The sequence below is a fragment of the Somniosus microcephalus genome, chromosome 14 (genome assembly GCF_052327205.1).
Source record: "Somniosus microcephalus isolate GS21.2 chromosome 14, FLI_Smic_1.0, whole genome shotgun sequence".
In the NCBI taxonomy this organism is placed as follows: domain Eukaryota; kingdom Metazoa; phylum Chordata; class Chondrichthyes; order Squaliformes; family Somniosidae; genus Somniosus; species Somniosus microcephalus.
Genome location: NC_141000.1, coordinates 96,899,593 through 96,913,267, shown reverse-complemented (window position 1 = coordinate 96,913,267; position 13,675 = coordinate 96,899,593). Strand labels below are relative to the sequence as shown.

The window sequence follows — 13,675 nt, the reverse complement described above, 5'->3', positions numbered from 1 at the left end:
TCTGTTTTCTGTCAGTTAACCAATCCTCTATCCATGCTACTATATTACCCCCAACCCCATGAGCCCTAACCTTGTGTAATAACCTTTTATGTGGCACCTTATCGAATGCCTTTTGGAAATCCAAATATACTACATCCACTGGTTCATCTTTATCTACCCTGCTAGTTACATCCTCAAAAAACTCTAATAAATTTGTCAAACATGATTTCCCTTTCATAAAACCATGTTGACTCCACCTAATCAGGTTATGATTTTCGAAGTGACTTGATACCACTTCCTTAACAATGGATTCCAACATTTTCCCGACGATTGATGTCAGGCTAACTGGCCTGTAGTTCCCTGTTTTTTCTCTCCCTCCTTTTTTGAATAGCGGTGTTACATGTGCGACCTTCCAATCCGCTGGGACCATTCCAGAATCTAGGGAATTTTGGAAGATCAAAACCAATGCATCCACTATCTCTTCAGCCACCTCTTTTAGAACCCTAGGATGTAGGCCATCAGGGATTTGTCAGCTTTTAGTCCCATTAGTTTCTCTAGTACTTTTTCTCTACTTATATTAATTACATTAAGTTCCTCACCCTCATTAGACCCTTGGTTCCGCACTATTTTTGGTATGCTTTTTGTGTCTTCTACTGTGAAGACAGATACAAAATATTTGTTTAACATTTCTGCCATTTCCTTATTCCCCATAATAATTTCTCCCCTCTCAGCCTCTAAGGGACCAATGTTTACTTTTGCTGCTCTTTTCCTTTTTACATACTTGTAGAAACTCTTACAATCTGCTTTTATATTTCTTGCTAGTTTTCTCTCATTCTATTTTTTCCCTTTTTATCAATTTTTTGATCAACCTTTGCTGGTTTCTGAAACTCTCCCAATCCTCAGGCTTACTATTATTCTTTGCAACATTATAAGCTTCTTCTTTCAATCTAATGCTATCCTTAACTTCTTTAGTTAGCCACAGTTGGATCACTTTTCCTGTGGAGTTGTTGTTTCTCAATGGAATGTATTTTTGTTGAGAATTATGAAATATTTCTTTAAATGCTAGCCACTGCTTATCTACCACCATACCTTTTAATCTATTTTTCCAATCTACCTTAGCCAACTTGCCCCTCATACCTGTAAGAAATAGCTGTTAGATTCAAAGATGGGTTTTAATCCTTAGACGAGAGACTGACAACAGGCAAGCGGAAAAAGATAGCATAAATGCCAGCAAGGTCGAATATCAAGCATCAAAAGACAAATAGAAGTGATAAGGGAATTGTAAAATGCAAGGAAACAGGGAGGATAGCACCTGCTGGATAACAAGGAACCACGAAGCCACAAAATGCCCTTGAAGAAACTTGACAAAACATTCCTCAGAAAGATAAGAGGGAGGCCTTGTCAGTCATGCAGAAAGGGACGGCGAGGGTTGCCTTCCCGCTTCACAATTGGACAATAGGATGGGGATCAAATGATTGACACCAGGTGATTACCAGCCCACCAAAATAACTATAAATATAGACGACCGAAAGAGGAAATCAGGCAGTCAGGGGCGAAGGCTTCCCCAAGGTGGCTACGGCCTAACACCTTGGTCAAGTTTAGCCTCTGAGATGGCTGATGGCCTCACACTTCCAACAGCTTGAGAGATGACCCAACGGAAGTGACCACTGAAGCAGACTGCAGGAATCCACCCAATCCGAGACCACCATACTGCCTCCTCGTCTGTCCGGTCATGGCATTCCGATTCGAGAGTGGTAGATCGCTCCGACTGTCACGGGTTGTATGTCTATTATACTCGGCTTAAACCATATGTAATATCTGATTATGCTTTAAAACTGTAGCTCTTTAATAAAAGCCTTACAACTTCTAAAGCCCTGTTGGGTAATCTGTGTGAGCCTGTGATCCTAATCTTACATACTTATGTAATTGGCTTTATTTAAGTTTAAGACTCTAGTTTCAGACTTAAGCAAGTCACTCTCAAAATTAACGTGAAATTCTATCATATTATGATCACTCTGCCCCAGAGGATCCTTTACTATGAGATTGCTAATTAACCCTGTCTCATTACACAATACAAGATCTAAAATAGCCTGTTCCCTGGTTGGTTCCATGACATATTTTCTAGGAAACTGTCCCGAATGCATTCCATGAACTCGTCCTCCAGACTACCTTTGCCAATTTGATTTGTCCAGTCTATATGAATAGGCTGCATTATTGCATTACCTTTGTTGCAAGCTCCTACTATTTCTTGATTAATATTCTGTCCAATGGTATAGCTAATTTTAGGGGGCCTATGTACTACTCCTACCAGTGTTTTCTGCCCTTTGTTATTCCTTACCTCCACCCATACTGATTCTACTTCCTGATCTTCCGAGCCGAGATCCTTTCTCGCTACTGTCCTTATGTCATCCTTTATTATCACTGCTACTTCCCCTCCTTTTCCATTCTGCCTGTCTTTTCAATAAAGGCCAACATTCTATTTGCCTCCTAATTACTTGCTGTACCTGCATGCTAACTTTTTGGGGTCGGTTTTCGTGGAGCCGTCAGGCGAGGTTTCAGGCGTGTGGGGGGGCGGGGAATCCCGAATTCGGGGGTCCCAACACCATCCCGCCCAAAACCCCGCTCCACGCAACTTTCAGAGGCGGCGGGTACCTATTTTTAGCCTAATCCCTATTTTGAGGGGTTTCGTGTGGGATTCCCGACGGCTCCAAACCACGCCAGGTTAGAGCAGGCGGGCCGTTGGGTTGAAGGAGTTGGAGGGGTCGCGATGTCGGTGTTCAGGTGAGTGATGGGTGCATGAGTGCAAAGGTAAGTGTGTTTGGTGTGTCTAAAGTGTGTAAAGAACTTTTACTTACCTGTACTTACCTTTACAGCCTTTCTTCCTGTAGCCGTCGGGAGCCCATCACTCAGCCGGCACTTAAAGCTGAACGGCTGCGATCTGTGAAAAGTGACAGCCTTCAGCTTTGAGTGCTGCTGAGAGTTCTAACTGAGTCTGTGCAGAAGGACTCATGTTAGAACTCAGACTGTCAGTGTTTCACAGCTTCAAACAGCTGCGAAACACTGATATTTCATCTGTCAAGAACTCTTGAAATTGCAGTCTGTGACGTCACCTGTTGCCGGGTGGCCCTTAATTGGCCTGCTGAGCCTGCTGGGCAGGCTCAACAAGGTCAATCAAGGGAAAATCGCACGGATTGGCCGGACGTCGAAGTAGGCGGGTCTAAAACCCGAAAGTTGTAGTCCCGCCTTCTTTCCGACAGCTTCAGGAAAATCGACCCCTTTGTGTTTCATGTACGAGGACCCCCAGATCCCTCTGTACTGCAGTATTCTATAGTCTCTCTCCATTTAAATAATATTTTGCTTTTTTATTCTTCCTACCAAAGTGGATAACCTCACTTTTTCCCACATTATACTCCATCTGCCAAATTTTTGCTCACTCACTTAACCTATCTATATCCCTTTGCATACTCTATGTCCTCCTCACAACTTGCTTTCCCACCTATCTTTGTATCGTCAGCAAATTTGGTTTCTCTCTCCACAGATGCTGCCCTGGCCTGCTGAGTTTTTCCAGCGTTTTCTGTTGTTATTTCAGGGTCTGTTGGGTGGCTCAGATCAATTTATTTCTCAAACAGAGCCACAAAAAACTGCTGTGAGTATCTGCATTGGTGTATCAACACCTTAAAGGGCACTGGTTCCACACAGAGAAAACTTTGGTTTGATTTATGTAATTACATCACATAGAGGAGGCAAACAAAAATGAAAGTGATGCCCTCTAAATGTGCAAATGTTGGTTCCCCAGCTAGATTAACAAATTTATCCAATGGGTAGCTGAACCATAGACCAGGAGGATTCCATCCTTGTAATAACTTGGCTCGGCTCAGCAGAGGTGACAGCAAGGGTACAACAACTGGCCTCAGCAGCTCAAAGTTAGAAGAGAAGCGGAGAAGGAGAAACACATTGACCATGGTTCCTGCTTCAGATTGCTGTTCATTGATTCTGGCTGGAAGTGCACCTCTGTGGATAGGGCCAATCGGAAATTCTGTGGCACTTGTTTTCTCCTCCCCAAAATTACGCAGAACCATTCCCCTGGCCATCAGCATATCTACTTCACAATGCTCTCCTTCCAAAACTGGTCCAGCCAGAATTTGCAGGGTCAGTGGGAGGACATTCATTTGCATAAAGCTGGCAAATGCACACACCAGTGCATCTTTGGCATGAGTCAGCCCAACAATACAGGATAATCCGGCACTCCATTCACTACTGGGTGGGGTGGAAGACAGGGGCATGCCATTCATTCTCCTACCTTCCCCCCACCACACCCCACACCTCCCGGTAAGGAGGCTAGTACTAAAAGTATTTTTTTGCCATCATCGGGTGTTCAGACCAGCCTATCTGGGTCACGAACTTTTTCTAGTTGCTCCGCCTGAGTAAATTCATGTCCACTCTCTTCCTGTCACCCAATAGCCTTGTTTATAAAATATTTATAAAACAACTTTCAACAATGAAAACCGCCAAGACTAAACAAACTAGCTCTGTAAAATGCAAGTGACAGCAATGATACATGATATAAACCCTCAATGATTATCTGCAAATGGAAGAGCATTAAAGAACAAATTTTAAAGAAGTACTTTACAGAAAGTAAAAAATGACTGCACGTTTTTATAAGCTTGCAAAAGACACAGGACCTAGAAAATGCGACACTCAGCATCAAATACGCACCAAGGATTCTACAGAACATTAATTCACTCACTTTTTCTGGCCAATCCTGTGGGCCCTTGCTGCTGCCTGGAGGTCATTTTGAGGATTAAAATCACTGTCCACAAATATGACAGTGTCAGCTGCGGTAAGATTCATTCCTACTCCACCTATTAAAAAAAATAGAAACTGATCACAGGTGAATCAAATATACAATTCAACCTTGCAGAGGGTGCCATACTGCGGGTGAATAAAAGATTTCATATATCGGGAATGAGAGGCTTTAGTTATGAGGCGAGAATACAGAAACTAGGGCTCTTTTAATTCGATCAGGAAGTTTAAGAAAATATCTGTTTAAGAAAAGAAGGGTTAAAAATGACAGAGTTTTGATACGGCAATTAGGTAAAAACTATGTTGGTGAGTCAATAACTATAAAATCATCAACAAAGGAACAAAGAGAGAGGTTTAAGAGATTTTCTTTTAAGTGTATGGAATGTCCTATCACAAACCATGTCGGAAGCAGTATCCATAATATCTTTTAAAAAAGAATCAGATATATATTTGAAAAAGAGTTTTTTTTTTTTTAAAAAGAGTATAGGAAAGGGTAGGGGGATGGATAACTCTTTCAGCACGGACATGATGGACTGAAAGGCCTCCTTCTGTGAAATAAAATTCTATGGCTGTGATTTAACTTACCTCGGCGGGTCCATGGCGGGCAATGTTGGTGGCGGGTCCCGACCCCGCTGCTGGCTCCATCCCGCTGTGTATTACTTTCTGTTGATTGGGCTTGTTAAGCCCACCCAGCACATATCCTGGCCAATTAGAGGAAGCGGGTCTGGTGATGTCATTTCATGACTCGTCATCAGCCGGTTTCCTTAAAGGGACCATGGCCACATTTGACTTGACATTTGTACTGTCAGTGTTCTACAGCATTGAGATGCTGCAAACACGGACAAGCACTGCAAAGAGGTACAGGGCTTATGGAGGGTGTCACAGCAGGCAGGGAGGTCCTCTTCCCTTCCCATGCACGGAAGAGACCTCCCCAGGAGGTCAACACAGCCTGGTTGCACATTACAGAGGAGGACACAAGCAGGGATGTGGTCAGGAGGATCTGTGTGTAGTGCCGCAAACGTTTCAGTGATCTCAGTAGATCACGAAACGTTAGTACAAAGCCACACTCAACCACATCCTGCTGTGCCACTCATCACATTCCCATCACTCTGCCTTCCCTACCCTACTCCTGCACATCCTTATTCACACCAACTTACCTTGCACCTCCACCCATCCCTCTCTATCTATGTTATCACATCCCCATCTCACTAGCCACCCCTCACGCTCACCCTCATCCTAGTCCAATCATACCAACTAACAACACACAAGAGTAGCCACTTGGGTGTTTTATGCAATGTTCATGTAAAGTTTCTGTTAATGTGGTGTCAAACATTGAAATCTTTATTTTCAACACTTTGCGTTCTTGGACAGATTTGTGTGCACCTTTGAAAGTGGCTTAGTGAGTTGCAGTGAATGGTGAGACAAGGTTCGGAATGGTCATGGCCCTGTGGGTAGTGCAGTGGGCCCAGGGGCCGTGTAGCCTGGTTCTGCTCCTACTGTGTTCTAATTCTGTGTTAGATTTCAGGAGATGGTTTTATTCCTGTTCCTGGCTGGGGTGGAGATCGCCTTTACAGAAGGTAAGTAATGTAGAAAATATAGGGACAGAGTGATCTCCTGGAAGAATTTCGATCGCCTAGATGGGTCGGAGAGGAATTTCCCAGATGTTTTTCTCCCAAATTGGCCATTGGGTCTTTTATCTGGTTTTTCGCCTCTCCCGGGAGATCACATGGGTTCGGGTGGATGGAGAGTGATAGAAGATTTGAGGTTAGGATCAGATCAGCCATGATCTTATTGAATGGTGGAGCAGGCTCGAGGGGCCGATTGGCCTACTCCTGCTCCTATTTCTTATGTTCTTATGTTCTTATAATGGTACCGCCCGCAATGGTGATGAGTGTGAAATGAATGGCTTGGGCATTGTAGGGATGCTTTATGGTGTTGGTGTGGGGTGGTGCCAACCTGGCGCGGGGTGGTGCCAACCTGGCGCATCATGTGGCAACCAGGGTGTACAGCGTCAAGTGAAGTAAATCTGGCCATGGTGAGGCCATCCCTGGTGTCCCGGGCAGCAATGTGGTTGGGTGCTGCCCTTTGTCCTGCATCAGTTGATTGCGGAGAAGGTTAATATTGTTGTTGGTGCTGCTGGTGTACCTGGTGCTGCTGATGTTGGGGCTGATTGTGGTTGGATTCTGAGGACCAAGGTGAGAGAGTATAAAGGGCACCCATGTTGATGGAATAGATGGCAGGTGAAGTAGAGATGACAGAAGCATTCTGTCAATGGTGAGAGAGTTCTTCCAATGAAGTGAGAGTGGTTGGAGACTGGAAAGTGGAAAGCCTGCAGAATCTGTGCTGGAAATGGAGTGAGAAAAAGCTTCAGTCAGCTGGGAGCTTTTGCTGTACATTTGAAGCTGTCAAATAATTGGCTGGAGCAATGGCCACTGAACTCATGCCTCAGCTTGACAGCCATGGCCTGCGCACAGCAGGGATCCCATGGTCATGAAGTTAAAGACAAAAGGTAAGTGAAAAAAGGCTGTTAAGCATCTGGCAACTAGATGCTAATCATTTTAATTAGGTCCCCCGCCACTGCCAATCAGGTCTGCTCAGCGTTGACAGACCAGACATTCGGAAAGGCACGTGGCGGCGGGTTGACAGTGGGTTCTCGACCCGCTGTCAAAAAAACACACTTTTCCACCCGACCCGCCACACATCGCGCCCGCTGACATCCTGGAAAATTCTGGCCTATGATTCTAAATAGACAGATTGATTGTATGACAAAATATAATTTTTGTTTCTACTAACCTGCTCTGGTGCTTAAAAGAAAAACAAAAATATCTTGTTGATTAAAGTTTTTGATAGCAAGATATCGCTCCTCTCCTCGTACTGACCCATCCAAGCGTTCATAACTGTAACCTTAAAGAAAAGAAAATTTTGGTTATATGTGAGAATCACAAAAATATAGAAAGACTTGCTTTTATACAGTGCCTTACATGACCTCGGGACATCCCAAAGCACTTTACAGCCAATTAAGTACTTTTGAAGTGTAGTTACTGTTGTAATGCATGAAACTTGGGGCTACTTGCACACAGCAAGGTCCCACAAACAGCAATGTGATAATGACCAGATTATTTATTTTAGAGACATTGGTTGAGAGATAAACATTGGCTAGGACACCGGGGAGGACGCCCCTGCTCTTCTTTGAAATGGTGCCATGGGATCTTATACATCCACCTGAGAGGGCAGACGGGGCCTCGGTTTAATGTCTCATCCGAAAGACGGCATCTCTGACAATGCAGCACTCCCTCAGGACTGCATTGGAATGTCTCTGGAGTGGGACTTGAACCCACAATCTTCTGACATGGCTAAACTATAAGCAGCCTGGCACAGTTGTTTTACGTGAGTAATTCATTCATTTCAGTAACGGTTACATTTTTGGGTTTTTAAATCAGATATGTTCCTCAGGCTCAGTGCTAAAGATAATTCCCGTAAGCAAGCGCTCAAACCTTGCAACCTAGTAATGAAGCACATTCCCTACTGGGATACAAAACAAAAAATGCAACACTTCACTACCTCTACCAATCCCTATCATAACTTATACGTAGGGGTTCGTCAGGTACTGGGAACTCCATCAGTCCATTTGATGGCCTAAGAACTGGGAGCACGTTCCATTCCATTAGAAAATCACCTAAAAGAGATGCCAAATTGGTAACTAGTAGTGCATCCATATTCTATTGATGGGAGTGAGTCACTCCCGGGTTTGAAGGAAAATACATTTTTTTAGTGCCTCTCTCTTCCTCAGGAAGTCCCAAAGTGCTTCACAGCCAATTAATTACTTCTTGAAGTGTAGTGACTTTTATGTAAGCAGATGTGGCACCAAATGAGATAAATCACCAGATAGTCTGTTCTGGTGGTGTTAGTTGAGGGTTAAATGTTCGTCAGAACACCAGGAGAACTACCCAGCTCTCCTTCCACCTGAATAGGCGAACTGCACTTCCAACAATGCAGCACTCTTTCAGTACTGCCTAGATTATGGCCCTGATTTTATCGTGGGGCGGGATCGTTCAGTGCGAGGAGTCAGGGAGAGTGACAAGCTTGCATGCCAAGACCTGGAGAGATTTTGACTCCCCCGCCTCATTTCTATATCCAATTCCCTCCTGAATCAGGCAGAAATCACTGCCTGGCCGGGGAACGAGAGTGAAAATTCAGGTGGCAGGAGACCAGGTGCTGGAGGTAGATAGCCAGGTCTACAGATCAGTTTAATCTGCTATTGATCCTATCTACACATCACCGTTAGCGGGAATCACTTCATAGCAATGCAAAAGATGATATGAGAACGCACGTGTGAATTTTAGAATTACATTGTGCTTTACAGATTTTCCCCACTTATAAACACCTCACTTAGAGACAATAAATTGGAGGTAATTTTGACCTTTAGCGATAAGGTAAAATAGATCCGATATCAGCCATTTTACAACATCACCCAAAGTCAAAATTACCTTCAATTTATCCATGTATATCAGTTTTGGGATTATTTACGATAATAGAAAGGTGAATTCCTGAAAAGAGTAACTATTCATGAAAATTAGTTTACGGAGAGCAAATCAAACTTGTTCTTAATAAAAATTTGCAAAAGTTGTATTCATTTGAAAATGTGCAAAAATTGTTTGACAAAATAGGAATACAGCACTCCTCACGCCGCTCAGCAAGCTCATAAAACACTGATGAATTTAACTTTCTAGTGATATCTCAATATTGTGGAATGCAAAGTGTGAATCAAATGACTGATAAAAATAGCTCATAAATTATTCTTTTTGATCTGTCTACAGGAGTTCAAATTACAATACTGGATATTAAATTTTGCAGTTTTTGTAAAATCTTATTTTCTGTTGGGCATTATTCATAGTCTTATAATGAAATCTGATCACCATTGACCAGAAACTTAACTGGACCAGCCGCATAAATAACGTGGCAACAAGAACAGGTCAGAGGCTGGGTATTCTGCGGCGAGTGTCACACCTCCTGACTCCCCAAAGCCTTTCCACCATCTACACGGCACAAGTAAGGAGTGTGATGAAATACTCTTCACTTGCCTGGATGAGTGCAGCTCCAACAACACTCAAGAAGCTTGACACCATCCAGGACAAAACAGCCCGCTTGATTGGCACCCCATTCACCACCTTAAACATTCACTTCCTCCACCACCAGCGTACCGTGGCTGCAGTGTGTACCATCTACAAGATGCGCTGCAGCAACTCGCCAAGGCCGCGACCTCTTCCACCTAGAAGGACAAGGGCAGCAGGCGCATGGGAACACCAGCACCTCCAAGTTCCCCTCCAAGTCACACACCATCCTGACTTAGGAGTATATCGCCGATCCTTCATCGTCGCTGGGTCAAAATCCTGGAACTCCCTACCTAACAACACTGTGGGAGTACCTTCACCACATGGACTGCAGCGGTTCAAGGCGGCGGCTCACCACCACCTTCTCAAGGGCAATTAGGGATGGGCAATAAATGCTGGCTATGCCAGTGACGCCCACATCCTATAAACGAATAAAAAAAGTGGTGGACCCTAAAAAAGCATATTCCTTTATTTCATGAATACTGAGATGGAATTGTCTCTATGGTCACAAGAGGTTGACAACAACAGAGCAGTGTGTGATTTGCACCTGCCTTAAACAGGCATGTTAAATTGAGCTTTCTGTTGGGACTGGCTATGTATGCAGGGCAAACTGTAGCATGATTTTAGCCTTTCAGCTGGAGCTTGTACAGTTGGGGAGGATTTTCCTTGTCGGTACAGAAATTTAAAGGACTGCACCATGCATTTAAAGGTAAATTAACTTACTGCACAATTGATGGAGCATCAACTGCAAATTTTAAATTGGCCATTTTAAAGTAAGGAAACATTGAATACTTTGCAGATTCAAAACTGGCGCTATTGCCGTGAGGCATGGACTAAAGGAGGGTTACACTCCTCAGTACTCGAGGGAAGAAGTGGCAGCCATTGTAAACACTAATAGCAAACAGTGCAGGAGGCAGATTCACAGAAGTGTCCAGGCATCAACAAATGCAGCAAGATAAGGTTACCCAAGTCGATAGGTAAAGCAGGTGTGTCCAAAGAGTTTCCTCTCAACCCGTTACACATTGACTGTGGCTATATGGAAAGCATTAAGATAACCAGAACCTTAAATTGTTTAGCACATCGGGCCATATTGCAACAAGGGCACTTCACTTTTAAATTTTGTTACACTTACACCATTAAAGGTGTGCCCTGAAAACATTCTGCCAACAAATTCTAGCTTCATGATGCACAATCAATTACGCACGAAGGGTGGTAACTACATGGAACAGATTACTGGCACAGGTGGTGGAACAAGAAACCTTAATGGGTTTCTAGCAGGAAGTAGACAGGTTCTTGTCAAAAAATGGGTTTCAGGGTTTTTTGAAATGCACCAAGGGAATACTGTGGATAGGTGGGCTAGATGGACCGAAGGTCTTCTCCTGCCTGAAACAGTTACTATGTTACATACACACAAATGTGGGAGGGGCACTTGGGTGTGCACTCTTCAAACTCCCAACATCTCATCATTACTTCTCTGCTTGCAGGACAACTTGGAGAGAGCAAACTCACATTGAAAGGATCAATGTACCCTATAAGCTGCACTTTGTTCCGCATGGCCTATTTCTTTTATTGCACGGTCTCTGTAAATATCGCGCATGCGCAAAAATTTAAAATGTAAAAGCCGGTGAGCGGCCTGCGCAGAACCTTGCAGATGATCGCGCAGCTTAGCAGGAACATTGGAAAGAACCACCCCCCGCCGCCAACTATCAGGCCTGGGTCAGCACTGGAAGAGGCCACTCTGGATATCACTAGCACGAGAACAGAAAGGCACTGGGAAAGGGCGAACCCAGAGATTTCCCCCCAAGCTCAGGGCTTGTACCCATCCATCTTGTGTTATTTCTTCGACATCCCCCTACTTACTCACTACTCACTGTCTCACACAGGAATACACTCCAGCACAATACCATATCGCTCAATTTATTGCCACTTGAGCACTGTTTGAAGGAGAGTCTTGCAGACAGCATTCCAACATATGTTTCTCTTCTGTTACTACAAGCATTCCCCAACAAACAACCGAATTCCTATGAAAATCAAAAAGCTAGCACTAAGTCACTGACTCCACCTGAAGCAAGCATCAGCACAGGTACATCCACCCCAAGGGATTTAGATAATCAGTTTAGGGAGGTGGCACCAGGTGAATCACAGAACAAGAGTGAGGAGGAGCATGTTATGATAGTCGTGGAGCAGCAGCAATCTGCCACCCAAAGAGCCAGTTTACGTCCTTCTTCAGCAGCAAAGTTCAGGTATTTGTACCCCATATAAAAGGAGGTTGCTATCGGAGCATCATCATCTGGAGTAATTTGATACTGTGCACAACACCCTGAGAAGTCTAGCAGCAACAATGGATGTGTTGACTAGCCACATCTATTGCAACCAGTCATAACCTGCTTTCTAGAACTGCAATGCATCACGGGCACATGGTAATTCCATGGGCATCTGTAACTGAGCCCCGAGTGGCAGAGGTCGTTTACAGAGTGGAAGAATCTGCCATGAATATGTGCACTGCTGGAATGGAGGCCTTGGCCTTAAATGTACATCAGGCTCGCTTATTAGACTTCAATATGTTTGGGGATCAGATAAAGTGTGCCGCTCCTGCGGTGGAGGTTGTCTGCATGTCAGTCTGTACCAGGTTGCAGAACTCCATCCCTGCCTCCCTGATGGAGTTCAATCTGAGCAAACTCTCTTGAGACAGTCCCAGGTAGGTGAGCTTGGATCTGTAAATGCTGAAGGGATAATTACAGTCCTAGCCTTTTTGGGCTATCCCAGATCAGGCGTATTCCCGGACGTTCACCTTCAACTTAAGATAGAGATAGCCGAATTCCATAAGATGCTTAAATGTGTCTAAAGGTTTAGGCTATCTCTCCCTAAAGGAACGGAACGACTGAAGATGTTACCGTCCTCCAGATAGTACTTTTAATAAGTTGAACTAGACTGTAACCTTCTGGATATTATGAGGGTCCGGAATACCCCCCAGAATTCTGCAACTCCTTACAAAAGAGTGTACAGAATTTGTGGGTTCGCGAGTCTATACAGAATTACTCTTTGAGACAATTTTAAAAATATAGTTTTATTCAGTTAACATCTGTTGAATCAGTCGCAACATTAACAATTCAAAATACAATTAGCTTACATTTCTTATTTCTCAGAGATCCTTATTCTCAAATCTTTACTTCGTTACATTTCTTATTTCTTACTTATTTCTAAATCCAGAACATCCACCAAAATCAATCACTTTGACTTCCCGAGACTCATAGTTAAAGACTTACAGAGATGCCTCCGAAGAGTTGAGAAATGCTTTGCCCGTTCAGCGAGTTCTGACCTTCTGTTAAAAGGTCTTATTTTTATACCCTTTTGGCAGTGGTTTCTTCTTTGATGTTCTCTACTGATGTTAGCTAATTGTCTTTATTGATACCTCTTTTGAATGCTTTCTATTTTACTATAAATTCAACTATTGCATGCATAATTATTTCTCTACCTTTAAGTGTTTCAAAAACCATCATAAAAACAATGACAGCCATGGTTTCTGTTTGATGTCATTCCTACAAAATGCTTTCATTCAATTCTTAATATTTGCTTTACTGGTTTTTTGCAGACATTGTGACTCCCCTTATTCTCCAAGTTCAATACAAACACAATGCAATTGCTTGGTGTCTCTATTGAAGTCATATTTTCAAAGCCTTCTTGTTGGTATTATATTTACAATATGTAAATCAAAACCACTTTAACTGTGTGTTTACTTGTTTTCTAGCTATCTCAATTGGTTGCATATTTAATCTTATGGT

The 13,675-nt window shown here is 43.4% G+C and overlaps 1 protein-coding gene across 1 annotated transcript in view; it reads right to left on the bottom strand.

The window, feature by feature from the left end:
* The window catches only part of chd1l (chromodomain helicase DNA binding protein 1-like), a 156,090-nt gene that overhangs the window by 64,942 nt on the left and 77,473 nt on the right, over positions 1-13,675 (bottom strand). Inside the window, exons 12-13 of the mRNA XM_086007017.1 lie at positions 7,576-7,686; positions 4,727-4,841 (exon numbers count right to left, since the gene is read on the bottom strand). Coding sequence (XP_085863143.1) covers positions 4,727-4,841; positions 7,576-7,686 — 226 coding nt within the window. The remainder of the gene's footprint in view (positions 1-4,726; positions 4,842-7,575; positions 7,687-13,675) is intronic.